At 39.7% G+C, this 22,005-nt stretch overlaps 1 protein-coding gene across 6 annotated transcripts in view; it reads left to right on the top strand.

The window, feature by feature from the left end:
- Positions 1 to 21,208, top strand: part of numb (NUMB endocytic adaptor protein) — a 572,878-nt gene extending 551,670 nt beyond the window's left edge. For all 6 annotated transcript variants that reach the window (XM_068229273.1, XM_068229274.1, XM_068229271.1 and 3 more), the window contains 3 exons: positions 4,199 to 4,250; positions 6,267 to 6,426; positions 19,353 to 21,208. In XM_068229273.1, coding sequence (XP_068085374.1) covers positions 4,199 to 4,250; positions 6,267 to 6,426; positions 19,353 to 19,683 — 543 coding nt within the window. In that variant the 3' untranslated portion in view covers positions 19,684 to 21,208. The remainder of the gene's footprint in view (positions 1 to 4,198; positions 4,251 to 6,266; positions 6,427 to 19,352) is intronic.
- The last annotated feature ends 797 nt before the right edge of the window (positions 21,209 to 22,005 follow it).

The following is a 22,005-nucleotide window of genomic DNA, read 5'->3' as shown; positions in this document are numbered from 1 at the left end:
AGGCCTAGAATGAGATGGAGCAAATAGTGGAGTGATAGCAATAGAAGAGGAGTGGTGGAAAGATAGAGTACACTACCTACCCAGAGAGAAAAGGGAAAGTGGAGAGAAGTACCATAGTTTCCACATTTGTGTCCGTTGTGTGGGATGATTCCTTTTCTGCAATCTTCTGGGATTTTGTCATTGATGCTTTCACAGCCCGTACTTTGGGCCGTATCAAGAAAATAAGGCGAAATTCTTTAAGTTTCGCAACGAACTATGCTCTGCGTCATCAGAAGAAAATCCCGACTGTCCTAGAGAAAGGCTTCTAAAACAATGAGTAAGGGATTTTGTTTTCTTCCCGGATCACCAAGAGTACACTATATAGCCTGATATTCCTGCTGCCTTCATCATATCTGAGGTGAGATCATGGAAGCCCAAGGTTAGATCTTTAGTGCTGTTTCAACTTCAAGGCATGTTAATGGGGCTTGGTAGAGCTGTCTCCATCTCGATTTAAAGACATGCTTAAGTACTTCATTTCATCTCTAATCCCTTCCTTTGTAGCATCATTTGTTTCGAGCACAAGGATGTTTCTACTACTTCCTTGACAGTCTTCCTCTATGCTGGTCGTAAAGTCATTGCAGCACTTTTTCTTTTCTTCTTGAATTAAGACTTTGTACTGTAGACTTCTTTGTCCAATATTCCTATGCTTGCTCTTCAATTTCTACTTCATTTCTTCTATCACCCATTTTTTGTTTTACTTGATCTAATTTCCTTTTCAGCATATTTCTTTTTACTGCTGTCCTCATCCAGTCATTCCACCAAGGCATTTCCTTCTCTGTCGGTTTTGCACTTATTTTCCTACACATTTCCTCAGCTTCATTTACAAGAGTTTCTTTCAAAAAGATTTATTATTATTATTATTATTATTATTATTATTATTATTATTATTATTATTATTATTATTATTATTATTATTATTATTATTATTATTATTATTATTATTATTATTATTCAACTTAAGGCATTAAATAACAACATCCACCTTATGCATTGACTTTGACATGCATGAATAGCCCATTCAATGAAATTCCTTTGTATGGAAACGACATTGTTAATGTGGGAAATAGTACCTGTGGATGTAAACCCTTCCGCTTGCCGGGTAGGGCGGTGTTGAACGAGCAGCGTTGTCTGTCCATGCTTAGGAGAGTTCCACCTAACTGAATCCCTCCCTGCCACTTCATGCCCATGAACTATGAACAACAAAGGTGAAGTATTACGGCCTTCTCTAACCCTTGAAAGTACCTTGAATGGAGAGCTCGTTCGACCATCAGCCCAGTTGTCATTCACAACAATATTGAGAAAATAGCACCAGATAAGAACACCTTAATGATGAAAATGACTCTGTAGTGGAAAATACATTCTTTCTTTCCATAAAATGAATTGACTTGTACTACTTCTAACAAGTTATGATGGTTCAGTGTAGATATTTCCATTTTAGATGCATGTTTCAGATGAGATAGAAATTTTGCATTTTTGGTTCTTTTTTTATTTTTTATTTTTATTTTTTGACAAAATGCTTGTCATTTAGTTGCACATGGCAGCGTAATCTGTTGACATAGAAGTGAACTGTGTCCTATCACGTGCTTCAATGTTGGAGTTACCATTATGCTGCCAGAGTCCAAGCCAACGGATACGCGTGACTGCTCAGACTAGAAAATTAGGGACTGGGTGCTGTCTGTATAATTGTGTGAAATTTGAAATAAACATGAGAATTGTGGATTGAGTTGTTAAAATGAGTTGAAACAGAAATAACTCATGCACATCGGAAAGAAAATCAGAACTGTACGTATAAATGACAGGAAAATAAAATGACGTCAGATTAGCTGCAGGAGTTGTGATCTACTTCAAACGAGTTCAGACTTCATAGCCAAAAGAAATTTATAGCTATTCCCAACCTCTGTTCAGTCAAGTTTCAAATATTCTACTTTCCAGCCAAAAATGTTCATGAACTGAAGAAGGAAGGAGTGGAGAGCTACGGCAAAATACCTATCTAGATTCTTCAAAATCAGATTTCGTATTGTACGATATTTATTAGGCAATTTTTTGGATCCAAGTGAGAATTTTAGTTAGTCATCAACCAACAAGACGTGAACATTCTGAAAGGTGACAAAGCAATGAATATTAGTACGTTTGTCTCTCTCCATCCTTGAGGCATGCCACCAAGTTTGGCTGCGTACTCTTAGTAAAGCTAGAACGCCAACATACTGTAAATTATGATGTTCATCTTGAAATGTTGGAGTGTCTTAAGACAAGCTTTCATGTTAGTTGTCTATTGCTTATTCTCACAGTCTCCCATACCATATACCTCCTCTAGATCTCTCTTCTGTTCCACTCGTAGCATTTTTCATTTACTCGGTGCATCCTGACTGAACCGGACTGATTGTATGACCCTCTCTTCCAAAATGCCAGTAAACGCTTTGCCTCGTATACTGATCAATGAAATACCTTGATAGTTGTTGCAATATTTCTTCCTTACAGAAAGGTGCAGTTACTGCTTTTGTCCAATCAAACGGTATCTTACTAACATTTCGTGCTAATCTTATTACTCTGAGGCCATCCTGCTATATTTCACGATTTCAGGTCTTAATATAATCTGTATTCCTTCATCTATTTACCTTCCTTTCCACTTCCTCAAGCGTAATTTCACCAACATCATTGTCCTCCCCATGACAGATTTCCTTGTATGTAGAAAATATTTTCAAAATATTCCTTCCACTGTCCAGTGATTCCCTGTGATTTACCGAAAACTCTATTCATTCCCCACCTTCTTTATACTGTCCAGAAAGGTTGCCTTGCTGCCAGACACAGCCTTTCTTGGTTATTACCAAACTCTTCCTAGGACTTCTTCTTGAATGGATTCAACAGTTATTTGTTTCACTCTGTTTCTTTCATCAGCCTGCATCAGTCCTAATAAAAGTTGCATCAGTCCTTGTTTGGAGCCATTTCTGATGTCCTTTCTTACAATAACTAACTGCTGTCACTTCATCATTTCACCAAGATGTTCGCGTTTTCCATCTGTTCCTGTTCCTTTGCTTATTCTACTGCTACCTTCTGCTCACTTTTAACTTCTAATTTCCTCATCCTGCAGATTTTCTACCCTCATTCGTCTGCAGATAGTGGAACACCTACACATTCCTAATAGACATGATAAAAATCTTTTGGGCTTTTGCTGTATCCATTTTGGATCTGCTGCCCCTGTGTAGCAGTGCTAATCCCACACTAGCACCAAACTCCAGTAAACGCTTCCTCTTCCTGTTAGCTCCGTGTCTACCAACCACCCTGTGTTTCAAAAAAACTTGTCAACTCACGTGGTGAGCAGGCTGAGAAAATTTTCAAGTTTATTAAATCATGAAATGTTACCCCTAAAAATATTTCCAAAATGACAGACTTATCATAAAATTCAAAATTAATTAGATTAAATTTAATGTTAACTTCTTAACCATCGATATCTAAAATATTCATCTTGTGAAGGTAGTTTTTCTACTCGATTTAACTCCACCATTGATCCACACCTATTCTACATCTGGTGCTGACAGGGATCAAATGCCTTGGTGTAAACAGGTCACAACTCGCATCACTGCATCTCTGTATGAGTATTTGCAATGCAAAGAGGGGCTTGTGGGTGCCCAGGGAGTTGTTTCAGCTGGCTGTGTGTAGGAGGGGTTTCAACACATGGCTGATCTACGGGGACTTCGCTCATAGGTATAGGTGCTAAAGTCCCCATTCATTGCAGTGTACGCCATCCAGTGACAAGGTCTCGGTCATTATTGAGGAGGAAGAAGTAGGCTCCTGTTTGTACTTGCTCATTGCTTCCCTGAATATAATCTGGGTACTTTTCATCGTTTCCTTCTGCAATTATATTAATGCAGAATTGGAGGGTTTTTGAATGATTTGATTTTGTTCCAAGCATTGAATATTGTTGTTGGAGTTGCAAATTCAACTCGTGTATATAAGAAAAACTTATTTTGTATCTTGTCTTATCGGCTAGACTTCTTTTCAGAGTTCATATAATCTCTTCGGAATTTTATTGCGGAACATTTGACCAATTTCTGAATGGCAAATTCCAGGAGAATATTTTCCTGTCAGATAGAATTGATGCTGGCACCACCCTCCACACTGTGAATACGATATGATGACTGTTATTTCTCTGTTCTTCCAGGTCAACTCAGCTGGAGTCAGTGCTGTTGCCAAGCAGCTCTTTGCCGAGTCTGGTAAGTTTAGACATAATTAATTTGTGCTTTCGAGAGATGAAAGGTACTTCTCTTTCAGAGATGCTCACGACTACTGAAAATGATGTGTCAGGTAGCTGTGTCTTGATGGACCGCAAACCACAGAATGAGAGCTCACTGTCTGCATCTCATATCTTGGGATTTTTAGGGCTAGGAATGACCAAGTTATTGCACAACACATGGCAACTTTGCTCTAGGGGTCTCATATTTGTAATTTGCATCCACAATGATCAGAAAAATTCAACGATTAAGAATTTCCAATCCCATAATTTTAATTACCCTGTAGCATATTTAAAATGCTGAAGCATGGGTTGAGAAAATAATTTTCCCCCACCATGATAACATATTTTTGTGGCGTACTCTTGGTCAAAACTCCTCCATGGTTAAAAAAATCTTTCTAAATTTGGCTTGAAGAGAATTGTTAATTCCGTATCATTTACGGGGCGGTCCATTGTGCCAATCAAAGTTTTAATTAACGTCCAAATAGTCATCGTATTTTGGCAAATAGTCTCAAGTATTCCTCAAATACATACAAAATTCTTCCCTACAATTTTGCAAATGTGGATTCATTTCTTGCCCAAAGAGTGTTGCCCAGAGGGTGTTCGTTAAGTGACAGTGCAGTGGATGCTCTTTTTCCAGCAACGTAACTCTCGACTATGGCGGATAATAAGTTTAGGGGTTCCCTTTGATGATTGGGAATGCTGAGTTCATAACGTCATAAAAACTATGCCCAAATTTCAATTTTATTTGATAACCCGTTAGGAGGTGTGTGGGTAACTTTTACCCATGACAAAATAATTTCTTGGTTGAACAGGTATTTATCTTGTATCCCATGCTACTTTACTGTTTGAGAGTCCATTAGGAGTTACTGTTTCATACTTTACTAACATCCAATTCGAGGTGATGCCAGCGTGCGAGCTAACGTAAATTACAGTGAGTTTTAATTGTCTCGTTGATTTAAGTTTGCAATTCACAGTAATGGGACTAGCTTAGCTGCTGAGAGGCATTCTCGCCCATCTATGGCATAGTGTAGTGTAGTTCGACGGCTCACACGTGTTGATGTTGGTGAGAGCTATTTGGCGGATTTTAGGCCTATGTTGTTTAACGTTGAACATCTCCAATTATAAGTAAAAGTATGAAATTATTAAAAGGAATGAAGAGTGCTGCGGAGGATGTTAGTTACATTGGAGATGCCCCAAAAACCAGTAGTTGGAAAATAAAAGCTTACCGTACTGGTATGCTGTGATCAGCTCCTATATTAAAATGCCGAGCGCACGTCCTGACGGATTAAGTCGGTCTGTTACAAAGGGAAAATTGAAACAGGTTATTACCACTCTTAACGAGGAATTCCGATGAATTTCAAGAATGATGATTTCAGACACATTTGACTCTGTATTTATTTATTTATTCCATTGCAATTGAATAGTTGCCTGAGATTCAGAGGTCCACTATAAATATTTATAAATGACAGTACGTAACTCTTTCTCCGTTGAGGTTATAGTAGGCTAAGTGTTGCATTTCGTGTTTCAACAGTCTGCAAAGCTTACAAGAGGTTCCCAATAAAACAAACAATTACATTGTTTCGCAGCTCGGATCTAATGGATATTGGACTGAATGTGGCTATCATTTCGAGACTTCACTCTGTCGGATGAGTGGAAAAGAAACTGTCGTCATATGAAGAACAGTGCCATTATCTGTTTAGTACCCCAGATAGAAATGACGACATAACCGACGTACTGCGATCGAAAACATAGCCAGATTGCATGCCACTGGTCAACTGTGCAACGTGGCGGCAAAAAAGCAAGGCAGCATAATCAAATGGAAGAAATTACTCTACAGCTATGCATGAATAGTATATACAGAGTTTATATTGTTAATTTTGTCGAAGTTGTAATTATGTGCTAGTCATTGCCCTGTTCTGCAAAAGGAGCCTTGCTCATTTCTGAAGTATTGGTGTATTTTCCTTCTCTGTTGATGTTTCTTATGGATATCTTTCAGTGACCTCTAGTACTCCTGGAGGAATCAGCCTGGAGCCTCTGAACAACAGTAGCAGCAGCAGCACTACAACCTCTATGCAGTGGTCTAGTTCGGTGCTAGCAATTACGTCACCACCAGTGTTACCACCGCGAGCCAGCAGTGCGAGCCCTAGCAGTGTGGGGTGAGTACTTTCTATCTCTGGAAATACAATAACAAGTAGAAAACTAAAAGAACACCTCCCAAAATTAAATATTCACAGTTCATGTAAAAACAAGGACAAATTGTCCCCACTGTTACACCTGAAATGTGTGTATGAAATTTTCTGTACTTTTGGCAAGGTATACATTGGCCAAACATGGTCGTCTGTTGGGACATGGGTCTCTCAGTCAAGTTGACATTATCTCAGCACACCCTATCTTTGTGTCCCTATGTGAAACACAAACGGTGTAATGCTTTTAAAATGTTTTGTAAACCGGACTTGCCCGTGTGAGTAAATGACTTATCAAGTCTCTCCATGCCACATCCTTTCAAGCTGCACCCCCATTCCAAACGGGTGGATGCTAACCTGGTTATCCCTGGACAGCTGCACCTCAATAGATTTCAAAGCACGAGTCCGCATACAGTCCTGGTTGTCTTGTCCCTCTTCGCATGTAGTTCCATGGCTCTCAGCCGCAAAATGTCTCGTCCGAGTCCACATCGGATGGTCTGCCTGATGTTTTCCCAGCATTCTTGTCCGAGTATTTTGCAATCATTTAGTCTACCAATGTTGTTCTTAAAGGTACTTAATGTAGGCATTCAGTACCGATACATTGATGAGGACTGCTTTAAGATGTACCCCACCTATAAACATTCGCATACAGTGGCACATCCACTTCAGTGTTATCAACTTCCCTTTTTGAGCACTCACTGTATCACCCTCATTCAATTTCTGTGGCATGTTCTTTCTTGAAACCTTTACAGTCTATACGGTGTCAGTGCAGTTTACAATCACCTTAGGGTTATATAAAAATTGTCCATTTAAATACATCTTCCTACATCTAAATTGTTCAGTCAGGCACAATACAATCTTAGTGGTTAGTGGACTGTCAGCCTTTGTCAGATCTCATTGCAATATACTCCCAGCACCTGTATAAATGATGAAATTCCAGAGATACTTGGTGGTGCTGTCACGAAGTTCAAAACATTGTCGTCCTTTCCGTAATAGACTCGTCCACAGAAATCTCCTTCCTTAGATTGTAGTTACACTGAAATCTATTCTGAAAATTTTATACTACGGCCATTATTTGGTGGATTTACCGTACTTCTGTTTCTCAATTTTATTGTAGGAATCTGTCATATGAATAGATTTTGAAAGCAAGGAAAATATCTTCTCGCACATAACATTTGGAATGAAAGGTGTTGAAATGGGATGTTTTCTAATGAAATATAGCTGTGAAGAATACCCATCAATATGAGTGCCTTACCTCATAGTGTTCAATCAATCAATCAGCATTTAGGGCAGTCACCCAGGTGGCAGATTCCATATCTGTTGTTTTCCTAGCCTTTTCTTAAATGATTTCAAAGAAATTGGAAATTTATTGAGCATTTCCCTTGGTAATTGGCATTAGTGCAGGTTCAGTTTGACATTCGGGATTTCAAATAAATAATAAATATTGAATATTCAATATTGAATAGGTGGAATAATTAAACTTTATTATTTATTTGACGTCATTGTATATTTCAATACGGGCCAAAATATGAGAATTATAACATGTAATCGGGATTTCTTTGGTAATTGGAGGCTGCACGAACGATTAGATCTATCAGTACATCGTCTGCAAATAGTTTGTGAAAGGCAATTGGTGTTCCTTCAGCTGGGCCCATTTTATTTACACACACACTGTCACAATCGAAAGGTATTGGGCGGGTTTATAATACCAAAGTCGCCTCATGCGTCCGCATTTTCCGCATATTATCGTGAATTACATTGTCAACATCACTGTCACACTGCCACTATTAACCAGTAAATTAATTACTTCTGCATCACAAATAACTCTGTTAGGACCTGCGGGCCTTTAGCGTGAAACCTGTGTGCAGAGCTCTACGAAATAAGACTGTGACATCTCTTGGGAAGCTCGGAGTGCTCTTACGACAAAGCAAATAAGCGTTACGAAATCCACATAGTGGGCAATGTGACCATAGCACGCTATTGTTGACATTAACAGAGTTATGATACTTTATGGGAAAATTCCACCTTTACAATACAAATCTTTATTATACCATAATAAAATATTATCTTATTTTAACATGTCCCCATGGGGACATCTTCAGCCACAGTTGAAAGACTAAAATGGACAAGACACTGGTTGATGACTTGTTCTGTCCATGTGCCGATTAAAAACATTAAACGTAGTCACTTCTGTTATGATATACATCTGTCATTTGTAAATACAGTGGTATATTAACCACACAACAGATAAAATCTTGATGTGTTTGTTCGAAGGAAAAGTTCAACTTCGTTTTTTACTGTAGGCTGTGGTTCTATTAAATTATGATTCATGAGGAGGTATTTCTCTTAAAAATATTATTATTATTATTATTATTATTATTTACGTGGCCCAACGGTAAAACGGAAGGAGGAACCTCCTTTTTGTGGTTCTCATCGGTCGTGGAGGCGGATGAGGCGCAACACAATGGTATTTAGAGTCTGCAGTAGTCCGTTGCAGTCGTGCTACTAGAACCTGCATGTTGCATTTCATTTGTGCTGCAGGGTATAGTTCCGAGATCGTAGTGTGTGGGTCACTTCCTTGCAAGCTGCAATCCATCTTAAACAAAATCCCGCTTGTGGCACATTTTCCTGCTGTCACTCCCTTCAACTCAAGTCCAACGATGATGGGATCTGGATGGTGGAGGCAGGTTTTCAGGTGAAACTGGGAACCTCTAGTTTGGACCTGCACATTGGCTGCAGATGTGTGATGGTAGTCTTTCTGACAAGGGAACATCGGCAATGGTTAAGTTGCCGATCGCGATGAAACTTGGAAAACACATTGAGGTACACGTAAAAAAGATGTCGGCATCAATTTTGGGTGCCAACATTCAATAGGGTGTTAACTACGGGGCCTAAAAGTTGCGACATTTCAAATTCTGCGCGATCAGCGATGAATACCTGCTGGCCAATGCTAAGCCGGCACACTGAGTGCCTGGAGACATGCCTCAGCACCTCCTCCCCTCCTCACTCCAACTGGTTCGCCATTGCACGTTTCCCTTCTCCCCGCGCTTGCCAGCTGCTTAGCTGCTGAACAGGACCGGCTCTATATTTTGCTTCTTTTCGTACTATAATTATTGAAATCCTTTAAATAACGTTCTGTTTCACACATATTGATAATAAATAACCTAAACTAATATAACCATATTTTATTCAAATGTTATATATTTTCTTTCTTGCTAATTCCGGTGAGTTGTCACATTCGTGGGTACAACTCCTGAGTTATGTACCGCCGGGCGTGGTCAAACGTGGGATGGGGTACCGCATCCTACCTACGCTTCAATTATTATTTACTGCTAAAACGCCTTAAACCGAGCTCGATAGCTGCAGTCGCTTAAGTGTGGCCAGTATCCAGTATTCGGGGGATAGTAGGTTCGAACCCCACTGTCGGCAGCCCTGAAAACGGTTTTCTGTGGTTTCCCATTTTCACACCAGGCAAATGCTGCTGCTGTACCTTAATTAAGGCCACGGCCGCTTCCTTCCAACTCCTAGCCCTTTCCCGTCCCATCATCGCCATACGTCCTATCTGTGTTGGTGCGACGTAAAGCAACTGGGGGGGGGGGGGGGGGGAAGCCTTAAAGCTGTCGGTAGTGTCCTTTAGAGTGGACATACATCTAGAATTAAATCACCCACCACTAAATAAATCTCGCACGGTTAAACAACGTTAAATACCTTTTTATCTAAAGAAATTACATGCCCGGGTAGAGGATCTCAATAAATGTAATGAGATTCGGTATCTCGGGATATCAAAACCTGCTTATAGGCCCAGATCTTCTTTCTATGCCCCCCTCCCCCACCCATTTTCTGTACGCTATCAGTTGTCATAACGAAACAACATCGCGGATGACAACAACAACTATTATAAACTCAGAGTTTGAAGATACTGGTATTTTCCGTATTGCGTACTCTGGTATAAGGAATAGGCCTATAGGTAGAATATTTTTATTTGTTCTTTTACCAAACGATTTATTTATATTTTGCAGTGACAGGCACAACACATTTCAATTGCAGCAATGGTTATCGAATATAAATAAATTTAATGCATAGGCAACTTTGATATGAGTATGACATGGAACGTAGTACAGGTTGACAAAATAAGGAAAGCCTTGAAAAATAAAAAAGTGCATTTATATATGCAGTAGATATACAGTAATCCCTCCTATGAACCATGCGACATTGCCGTGGTGGGGAGGCTTGCGTGTCCCAGTGACGCAGATAGCAGAGCCGCAGGTGCAACCATATCGGATAGGTATCTATTGAGAGACCAGACTAACGAATGGTTCATCGAAAGGGGGGTAGCAGCCTTTCGGAAGTTGCAAGGGCGGGAGTCTACATCATTGACTGATATGGCCTTGTAATAATACTCAACATGGCTAAGCTGTGTTGATACTGCTACACGGCTGAAAGCAACGGGAAACTACAGCCGTAACTAACTCCCGAGGACATGCAGCTCTCTCTGTATGAATGATGTACTGATGATGGCTTCCTCCCGGGTAAAATATTCCGGAGGTAAACTAGTCCCCCATTCGGATTTCTGGGTGGGGACTATACGAGAGGGGGCGATCATCAGGAAGATGGATACTGACATTCTGCGAGTCGGAGCATGGAATGTTAGAAGTTTGAATCGTTGTGGTAGGTTAGAGAATCTGAAAAGGGAGATGGATAGGCTAAAGTTAGATGTAGTTGGTATAAGTGAAGTACGTTGGCAGGAAGAACAGGATTTTTGGTCAGGCGACTACCGAATTATCAACACGAAATCAAAACGGGGAAATGCAGGAGTTGGTTTAATAATGAATAAGACAATAGGGCAGTGGGTAAGCTACTACGACCTGCGTAGTGAAAGAATTATTTTCGTCAAGATAGACACCAAACCAATGCCCACCACAATAATGCAGGTCTATATGCCTACTAGTTCAGCGGAAAGAGATAGAAGATTTAACGCAATATGTAAAAGGTGACGAGAAACTAATTGTGATGGGAGACTGGAATGCAGTGGTAGGCCAAGGAGGAGAAGGTAATACAGTAGGAGAATTCGGTTTGGGACAAAGGAACGAAAGAGGAACTCGGCTGGTTGAATTCTGCACTGATCATAATTTAGTCCTTGCCAAAACTTGGTTCAAACACCACAAACGATGGCTGTATACGTGGACGAGACCTGGAGACACTTTAAGGTATCAAATAGACTTAATAATGATTAGGCAGAGGTTCAGAAATCAGATGTTGGATTGCAAAACTTTCCCAGGAGCAGATCTGGACTCTGACCACAACTTGTTGGTCATGAAATGACATCTGAAATTGAAGAAATTGAAGAAAGAAAAGAATGCAAAAAGATGGGATCTAGACAAGTTGAAAGAAGAGAGTGTGAAGAATTGTTCCAAGGATCATGTGGCACAAGGGCTAAACGAAAAGGCTGAAGGAAACACAATAGAGGAAGAGTGGATAGTCATGAAAAATGAAGTCGGTAGGGCTGCTGAAGAGATGTTAGGAAGTAAGAAAAGATCAACTAAGAATCAGTGGATAACAAGAATGCTAGAAATGAAGAGGGCAGAAAAGAGTACAGGCGATTAAAGAATCAAGTGGGTAGAAAGTGCAAGGTAGCTAAGGAAGAATGGCTGAAGGAGAAGTGCAAGGATGACATAGATGTTGATTCCCATAGGGAATCTGAAATATTTGTTCCAAATGAGTAAATTTATAATACCAAAATAAATGGTCTGTTATTGGACATTATAAATTTTCCAGATAACTCATTCCTGGTTGCCAGCGTTTCGCCCCCGTGTGCTAGGCTGGGTGAAATGCAGGCAACGAGGAATGAGTTAGCTGGAAAATTTATAATGTCCAATAATGGACAAAGATGCTGTATTATAAGTGCAAGGATGTTGAAGGTTGTATGGTCCTGGGAAAGATAGATGCTGCATACAGGAAAATCAAGGAAACCTTTGGAGAAAGGAAATCTGGGTGTATGAATATTAAGAACTCAGATGGAAAGCCACTTCTAGGGAAAGAAGACAAAGCAAAAAGATGGCAGGAGCATATCCAACAGTTGTATCAAGGTAAAAATGTACAGTAGATAATTTGGTTCTGGAAAATGAAGAATCTGTTGATGCTGATGAAATGGGAGACCCAATTTTGAGGTCAGAGTTTGACAGAGCTGTGAGTGACCTAAATAGGAATAAGGCACTTGGAATTGATGACATTCCCTCTGAATTACTGACTGCCTTGGGAGAAACCAGCATGGCAAGGTTATTTCATTTAGTGTGTAAGATGTATGAGACAGGAGAAGTCCCATCCGATTATCGGCAGAATGCTGTTATACCTATTCCCAAGAAAGCCGGTGCTGATAGGTGTAAAAACTACCGCACCATTAGTTTAGTATCTCATGCCTGCAAAATTTTAACACGTATTATTTACAGAAGAATGGAAAAACAAGTTGAAGCTGAGTTGGGAGAAGATCAATTTGGCTTCAGAAGAAATGTAGGAACACGTGAAGCAATCCTGACTTTACATCTGATCTTAGAGGACCGAATCAAGAAGGACAAGCCCACGTACATGGCATTCATAGATCTAGAAAAGGCATTCAATAATGTTGATTGGACCAAGCTATTTACAATTCTGAAGGTGTTTGGGATCAGATACCAAGAATGAAGAATTATCTACAATCTGTATAAAAATCAGTCTGCAGTGATAAGAATCGAGGGCTTTGAAAAAGAAGCAGCAATCCAGAAAGGAGTGAGGCAAGGCTGCAGTTTGTCCCCTCCTCCTTTTCAATGTTTACATAGAATAGGCAGTAAAGGAAATCAAAACCAGAGATTTGCCGATATTGTTATTTTATCTGAGACTGCAGAAGATTTCGAAGCTGCTGAATGGTATGGACGAAGTCTTGGGTAAGGAGTACAAGATGAAAATAAATAAGTCCAAAACAAAAGTAATGGAGTGCAGTCGAACGAAGGCAGGTGATGTAGGAAATATTAGATTAGGAAATGAAGTCTTAAAGGAAGTAGATGAACATTGTTACTTGGGTAGTAAAATAACCAACGATGGCAGAAGTAAGGAGGACATAAAATGCAGACTAGCACAAGCAAAGATATTTGCTCACTTCAAACATTGATATAGGAATTAGAAAGATGTTTTTGAAGACTTTCATCTGAAGCGTGGCATTGTATGGAAGTGAAACATGGACGATAACTAGCTCAGAAAGAAGGAGAATAGAAGCTTTTGAAATGTGGTGTTACAGAAGAATGCTGAAGGTGAGATGGATAGATCGAATCACGAATGAAGAGATACTGAATCGAATTGGTGAGAGGAGATCGATTTGGCTAAATTTGACAAGAAGAGGAGATAGAACGATGGGACACATCTTAAGACACCCAGGACTTGTGCAGTTGGTTTTTGAAGGAAGTGTAGGTGGTAAGAACAGTGGGGGTAGACCAAGGTTTGAATATGACAAGCAGATTAGAGCAGATGTAGGATGCAGTAGTTATGTAGAAATGAAAATGTTAGCACAGGATAGGGTGGCATGAAGAGCTGCATCAAACCAGTCTATGGACTGATGACTCAAACACATACAGTAATCACAGGCAGACCTGTAGTCTTACTGTACTGGTACTTTGGCATTATAGCTGACGAAGGTCTATGTATTCAAAAAGTACCGATATTAAAGTATCACACTACAGTCTTCTGGCTATAATGGCAGTTACATATACAAAAAGTTAAATGGCTATTGTACGAATCGGTACAACTACAATCAATTACAAGGCAACACAATAATTGACTCCGTATACATTATATCAGGCAAACTCCCCGTCAATAACTGATAGTAAACGAAAACAATCTTTGGTCTGTTCGAAATATTAAAAAATAGTGAAAAGAGTTGGAAGGAAGCAGCTGTGGCCTTAATTAAGGCACAACCCCAGCAATTTGCCTGGTGTGAAAATGGGAAACCACGGAAAACCATCTTTAGGGCTGCCGACAGTGGGATTCGAACCCACTATCTCCCGGATGCAAGCTCACAGCCGCGCGCCTCTAACCGCTCGGCCAACTCGCCTGGTGCAAATGTTTTCATAACCATTTCAGAAAACGTAAACTGATTAATACTATGTGGAAATTACAAAGGCGAGATATGAGGAAGGCGGATAGAGTATGCAAAGTGTGGCACTGGTTCTCTTCGACAGCTAAGAAAACAATAGGCACAGGGAGAAGGGAAACGTGCGGTGGCGAACCAGGAGGAGGGGCGGAGGTGTGTAGGGGAGGAGGTTCAGCGGCACGTCTCCAGGCACTCAGTGTGCCGGCTTAGCATTGGCCAGCAGGTATTCATCACTGATTGCGCGGAATTTGAAATATCGCAACTTTTAAGCCCCGAAGTTAAGGCCCTAATGAATGTTGGCACTCAAAATTGATGCTGACATCGTTTTTATGTGTACCTCAATGTGTTTTCCAAGGTTCATCGCAATCGGCGATTTAACCATTGCCGATGTTACCTTGTCAGACCCCGTGACTACTCAGGAATTTGTTTGTGCATCTGTGTTTGGGCAGGCCTATTTAGCATCACGCTGCCCATCCTGAATGAGGAAGGCCCTAGAAAATGTCGGCTAAACATCGGTAGTCACACTCTCAGCTGGCTGGGAGGCCACACTTAGCGGGTCACCCCGTATGCGGTCGAAAATCGAAGAATACCAAAACTTTGATTATAGGAACGTGGAATGTTTGAAACCTATTTGATTCTAAATACAATAACAGACCTGAGAGAAGAACAGAGCTTGTCACCCATGAGCTTGGACGAATGAACATTGATATTGCTGCCGTAAGTGAAACCAGACTGTCCAGTGAAGGTAAACTTGCAGAGTTCAGCCCAGGTTACACAATCTTGTAAACTGAACACCGCATTCATGGTGTGGGATTTGTTGTGAAGACCACATTGGTGAATGATTATCAGCTAACTCCAACTGCAGTCAGTGAAAGAATTATGACGCTCATCTCTGCATATGCTCCCACCTTGGATGTTGATGTAGAAGCTACAACCTGCTGAGCACTACCATCATCAAAGTACCACCAAGAGACAAACTCTTAGTACATGGCGATTTCAACGCCAGACTTGGTAAAGATCACCAATTATGGGGCAATGTGATGGGAAAACATGGACTTGGCAACTGTAATGCACCTTGGTTTATGTGCTGAACATGAACTTTTCATTACTAATACTCGGTTCCGCCTGCCTAATCGCTACAAGACCACTTGGATGCATCCTCACTCAAAGCACTGACACATCCTTGATTATATCATCACCAGGCAATGTGATAACAAATATGTCCTTGCTACTAGGACTGCAAGAAATGTAGATGACTGCTGGACAGATCATAAGCTCCTTTTTTGCCGGTTGATAATCTGTCTGTCGCAAACCAAAAAGGTCCATCCACAACCTGCCCAGAAAGAAATTCGATACTTGTAAACTCAAATTGAATCCATTGCTACAGATTATAGAAATGCAATCTCAAACAAACTCAGCAGTAATAGTACAAATCAGGAACGGGCCATGCTTCAGAAGGTCGTCACTGAGTCGGCGGAGGAAACAATTGGTTTTGTGAGGAAAAAGAGACGGGACTGGTTTGATGAAAATAATGCAGAAATTAAATGTCTGATCAATGCCAAAGGGGAAGCCCACCTATCCTATCTTCAAGTTCCGTCTTCCAATGTGAAGAAATCACTTTTCTTGGAACTTCAAGGAAAATGTCAGGTACAAATTAGGGAAATTAAGAATAACTGGTGGCAACAAAAAGCTGAAGAACTGCAAAGACTATCTGATGTCTGTGACCCACAAAACTTCTATGTTGGCATAAAGGAGATATATGGTCCAATTCGATCTTCATTGGGGTCATTGAAGACTGCTGACAACTCCTTCATTTAAACCGATAATGGAGATATTTTAGAGCATTGGGAGGAACATTTCTCTTCACTTTGAAGTCGTGTCTGCATTGTTGTTGAGGACTTTCTTCATAATGTCCCTCAGCAAGCCCAACAACCATAGACTTTACGCAAGAGACTACAGCCGTTCCTTCCTGCTAACATTTAACACAGCAACTTACCTTCAAACACTCTTCTTCTCTCATGCTTCTAGAGAACTACAGTTTTATCACTTCACATTTATTAAAAACCCCACTTGATGTGATTAAGATCCAAAAGTTTCCTCCAGTGTATAAACTCACCACTACTTGCATTTTAAACTTCATTAAGGCCTCATTTCAAGAATTTCTTAACTACATTCAAGAAAGTGTATAATTTTACAAACATTTGTATTTTAGACTATATTAAGGCCTGATATTAAGAATTTCATAACTATTGTCAACCATTTCGCATATTTCCAACATTTCCTTCACATTCATATGTAATTACAATCAGGTACCTCATTAATCAACTTTCAGTTTGAAATTAAGGCTGAAGATGCCCATAATTAAAGGGTGAAACATGTCCCTATAATTTTATTTAATTCATAATCTTTTTTATGTATTGAACAGGTGGAATAAATAAACTTTAATATTTATTTGGGCCTTTGAAATTCCGCTAACAGAAACAGACAGAAAGAAGGAACTATCTTACATTTGCCAACAAGCCCTACATAACTGTTTCAGTTTGAAATTCATCAACAAAATCATTACTAAATGCAAATATCAACAACAAATTAAACTAAAGTAACAATCGGAGAAGGCAAAGGGGTACGTCAAATTCACCTTTAATAACCCGAGGATTTATGAAATCACGAATTTGTTCAAGAAACATAACACCAAAGTTGCTTTCTCAACCAACAACAATTTGAAACATAGATTCTTTAATCACAACAGAGTCAATAAACTTAATGACGAATTCCAGGAATCTGGCATTTATAGGCTGACATATACCCAGTGCAAATAACATACGCGGGACAATTTGGTGAGCTTTATAATTAGATATCAGGAACACGTCAATGCAGAGAAATACAGAAGATTCTCTGCCATGGGAGCTCATATGAAAGAGGCAAACCACAAATTCACTAATATCAGACAGGACCTTCAATTCATCAGTAGTATTAATAAAGGAAGTCTAATGAACAGCCTAGAAAAGATTCACATTACTCTTGATAAATTAGAGAACAGGGAACGGAATCTAAACAAAATGAACGAGCAAAAGAACATCTTATACGAGCATATCAGCAAATACATGGAATGGGTAAACAGAAAACAAACAAGACAAACAAGTGAAATAACCAAACACAACGTCACGGAAGCACAGCTAGTACTCCCTCCCCCCTCACGACACGTATTAGATGACGACACAACTCTACTTCCCCTTTCTCCGGAGGATCGCACGAACAATCAGACCGTGTCACATCGCTACTACACTAGGTCGTGTACAAAGACAGTTCTCCAAGGCAGTGCGGAATAAACATCTTTCCAGTTAAGGTGAGTTAAGACAACACAATTTTCAATACATTCCTTTTCCTGCGATCTATTTAAATTCGGAGATCTTCTATTTTATGCCATATTTTAATATATTACGATCTCCTGCTGGTTTCAGATCGTGAGGCAAGCTGCCCTAATTAGAAGACGGCCATTTTATATAACAGAGAAGCTACCAAAGGACCTTTGCAATTCAAACAATCAACGCATTCTTTCACCACAATCTAAAGAGTAATTTTCGCAAATCAAACAGTCAACACGGTCTTTTACCATAACATAATGAGTAACATTTAAGGAGATATCATCACAAAATACAAACAACAAATACCCGAAGACTGGAATATACTCTGCATAGACTTTTTATTCAAGACCAAGTGTTTTTAAAAAGTGCCTCACCATAGACTCTTGAATATAATTTTTCAAATATGTTTATTAGTAAATAAGTTTTTGAACATCATGCAGACGCAAATTTTAATTTAAGTAACCCTCCCACAAATGCCTGAAGACTGTCTTTATTCATGTCATCTAGTGTTATTACGAAAAGTGTATCACCACAGACGCTTTAAAATATTTTAAATATGTGGTAGAGTGTCGGCCTCCGGATCCCAAGATAGCGGGTTCAAACCCGGCAGAGGTAGTCGGATTTTTGAAGGGCGGAAAAAAGTCCATTCGGCACTCCATGTCGTACGATGTCGGCATGTAAAAGATCTCTGGTGATACATTTGGTATTTACCCGACAAAATTAATTAAATCTCAGCCATAGACGCCCAAGAGAGATCCGGTTTACTCTGTCTGCCATCTAGCGGACCTAGAGTAAAACGGAACGTCGAAATTGACGAGCAGACAGCCAGATGGCGTCAAATCGAAATGTCTGCACACGGTAGCTGAGGCCATACGATTATTATTATTATTATTATTATTATTATTATTATTATTATTATTATTATATTATTAGTTAATAAGTTTTTCAACACAATTGTAGACGCGAATTGTAATTTAAGTATCATACACACATATTACCTTACCACCACCCCCCTCCCTTCTTTTAGAGCATCTAGAGCAATAGTTTTTAAGATCCCATGGGACATAGTTTTAAGGTTTAATGTGCTTACTGTCCAAATGTTTTTCATCTCAACTATCTTTATACAACTGAAGATGACCACTAAGTGGTCGAAACATGTTCTGTGTGTGCTAATGTATTTTTAATTTTGCCCAAGGCAAAAAAATAAAGTATCGATTAGGTGGTTTTTAAATTAATTTGTTTGGTTTACTTGTGAGGAAGTCCTGTTAGTCCAGTGTTTGAAGTCAAGTATGAGTTGTTTGTGTTGGTAGTGCTACTGTAACAGTCAAATTTTTAAGACGGCGGTTCATTAGTGCGTGTGTAATTAAAACAGTGTACACAATTGACAGCATTGTAATATTCTGTTTGTGTACTTTCAGGTTGTCTGGTACAAGTACAGTGACCCCAGTAGTGGCAAATACTCCTTTGCCTCGCCCGGAGCAGTGGCTGGGCAGCGTGGTGAGTTCTGCGGGTTCTCCTTCGCCCCGACGCGCACCTCCGCTCTCTCAGCACCTGCGGGCGCATTCCCTCGGCTCGTCTGAACCCTTCCACAATGCCAACGGCCAACTCCCCGGCCAACACGATCCGTTCGACGCGGAATGGGCGGCGATAGCGGCTCGCAACCAGGCGGCGGCAGCGGCCGCGGCCGTCCGAAGCACCAACCCGTTCGTTACGCCCAGCTCGGTGAAGGCATTCGAAGTGCAAATGTAGATCCCATCTGCCTGACTTGTATTTTATCTTTGTAGATAAGGGAGAGCCAGCTTGAGGAAAACGCACAACTTTCACTGTTGTCCATTTTCCTCATCTTGAACGATAAGTATTGTTAATTTTTTGGAGACAGTGGCATTGTAGAACATATTACACAATTGTGGACTCGAGGGGAACATTACTTCACTTCTCCTTTCTCATCATCATTATTATTATTATTATTATTATTATTATTATTATTATCATTATTATTTTCTTCTTCTCTTTCCAGCAAGCTGGGCAGTATGACTTCTTCTTTCTACTTTCTGAATGTTTGCAGTGTTGGTAGATGGATGCTTCTCGTGGCTATGTTATAGACCCATCAGCTTCATCTCGATGTGTGTAACATTTTATTTTAATTTGATTTTGTTGATAGGCGTACCAGTTGAAATTTGGTGCTAGAAAGTCTGTCTGTCATTCACTTAATCTGATGATGAGATAATGATCAGTGGGGAACAGTTAGTGTTCACTTGCTCTATGCTTTGGGTGCATTTTGATGTCCTCTCCTCTACTGCCGCAAGATAGAGTTGAGTGTGTAGGTGGTGGTTAAGGACCAGGATCAACTAGGCTAATGCTGGAGTCTCCTAGCTGCTGTTCCCAACCTGTACTAATGCACAAGTCATATATTCTATTTTTAAATTTCATTACCGTCAACCTTGGAAACAGCAGCTGGGAAAGCAATGACAACTCGTGGTGTTGGTTGGTTCATTCTTGACTTCATTTTTTTTCTAACAGTTTCATGTGATGGCTTCAAAAATCATTTGTAATTCTTTTAAGACCTTGGTGTTTCCTTCTGATAATTTGAGGTATCACACATATCAGAGTGAATTGGCAACTGGTGTTTTTAAAATTATGGATGCTAAAAAAATAAAGGCATCTTCATGCCAGTTTTACTGCCGTTCTGTCATAAGTTGTTGTAACATCTGTTAATTTGTCTTTTTCATCAACAGTGTGGAAGAAACAAAAAGTTGATTTGTCACAGTTGAGAGATAAAAGTTATGTACAGTTTTCATACGAGCCACCGTATTTGACTTTTTGTTTCTTCTCTTTCAGCACAAAGTTTGTTAAGAAGTGACAGTGCACTCTTGCTTGTAGGTATCCATATCATTCCTTAGTGTGGGATAGAATTCTTATTTATTGGCTTGCCCTAATAAACTCACACAAGGAATCAAGAGAAGTGCTGTGTTTTCATCCACAGAAATCACCTGCTAAATGCATCCACACTAGAAGACAGTGTCCTAGTCTGTGTGCACCTGAAATGTGGATGTCAGTACATGTAGTCTTAAATAGTTAACTAAAACTTAAAATGTACTTAAAATGTACTTAAAATGTACTTAAGTAAATATTTTGTATGCTTGCAACACATCTTACTGTCTGCTTCATGTGAGATAGCAGTATTAATGTGGGTCTAGAAACAGCATTGTTAACCTAATTTGTAGTCTATGCAAAACTCAGTCTGAGGTCCCAGAATACAGTCTACACACAGTTACTGGTGTATCATTTAACATTCCTACCAACTGTCCTACCACGTGCACTGTATGGAGTCGATGGTTGGTCCTAGGCTCACTTCCAAAAAAATGAAATGAACTAAATAAAATTCCTTCCATTGGAAGAGTAACATAGGCATAAACAAATACAGTAGAAGTCCGTTACAGCGAGAATTCATAACGGCGAAAAATTTACTCGATATAAGGGATTGTCGTTATATCTGATTTTTGTAAAAGTTGGGGGGAAAACTCGCACACATGTAACTGCAATTAGTTTGTTCAAAACTTGCATGTTTGCAGATTTCCATTCTACAGCTTACTCGTAAGTTATTTTTCTAATTCCGAGACAACGTGAACGCGTATTTTCAATTTCATTCGGAAAAAATTCTAGTAGTATCACTCCAGTGGCTTCTCTGGCAAATGTTTCAATTTTTTTATTCAGTCACCTAACTTAACTTAACCTCATATGTATCGTGAAAACATATTTCAAGCACCAGTAGAGTAATGATAACCTTTTTGGTATAAATTACTCGGGAATAGCCTCTGACATTTAACCAGATGCAAGAAAATACAGTGAAACTTCCTATTCCCGATTCACATCGTTTTAAGTCTACGGTATTTAAAAATACCTCATTTATCGTGGCACAAATTTTCGTTGTTACCACTCAGTAATGATCACATTTTTCCCAGCCCTGAAATAAATCTTTGTCATTCCTTGTGAAACAAATGTGACTTCAAGCACAGATTAGAATCCTCGCCACAGGAGGCAGGTTGGGGAAACTTAGGCGAAAACGGGAAA

This window comes from Anabrus simplex, chromosome 9, assembly GCF_040414725.1.
Source record: "Anabrus simplex isolate iqAnaSimp1 chromosome 9, ASM4041472v1, whole genome shotgun sequence".
Classification (NCBI taxonomy): Eukaryota; Metazoa; Arthropoda; class Insecta; order Orthoptera; family Tettigoniidae; genus Anabrus; species Anabrus simplex.
Note: the sequence above shows the minus strand (reverse complement) of the source record. Positions and strands in the feature narration are given on the sequence as shown.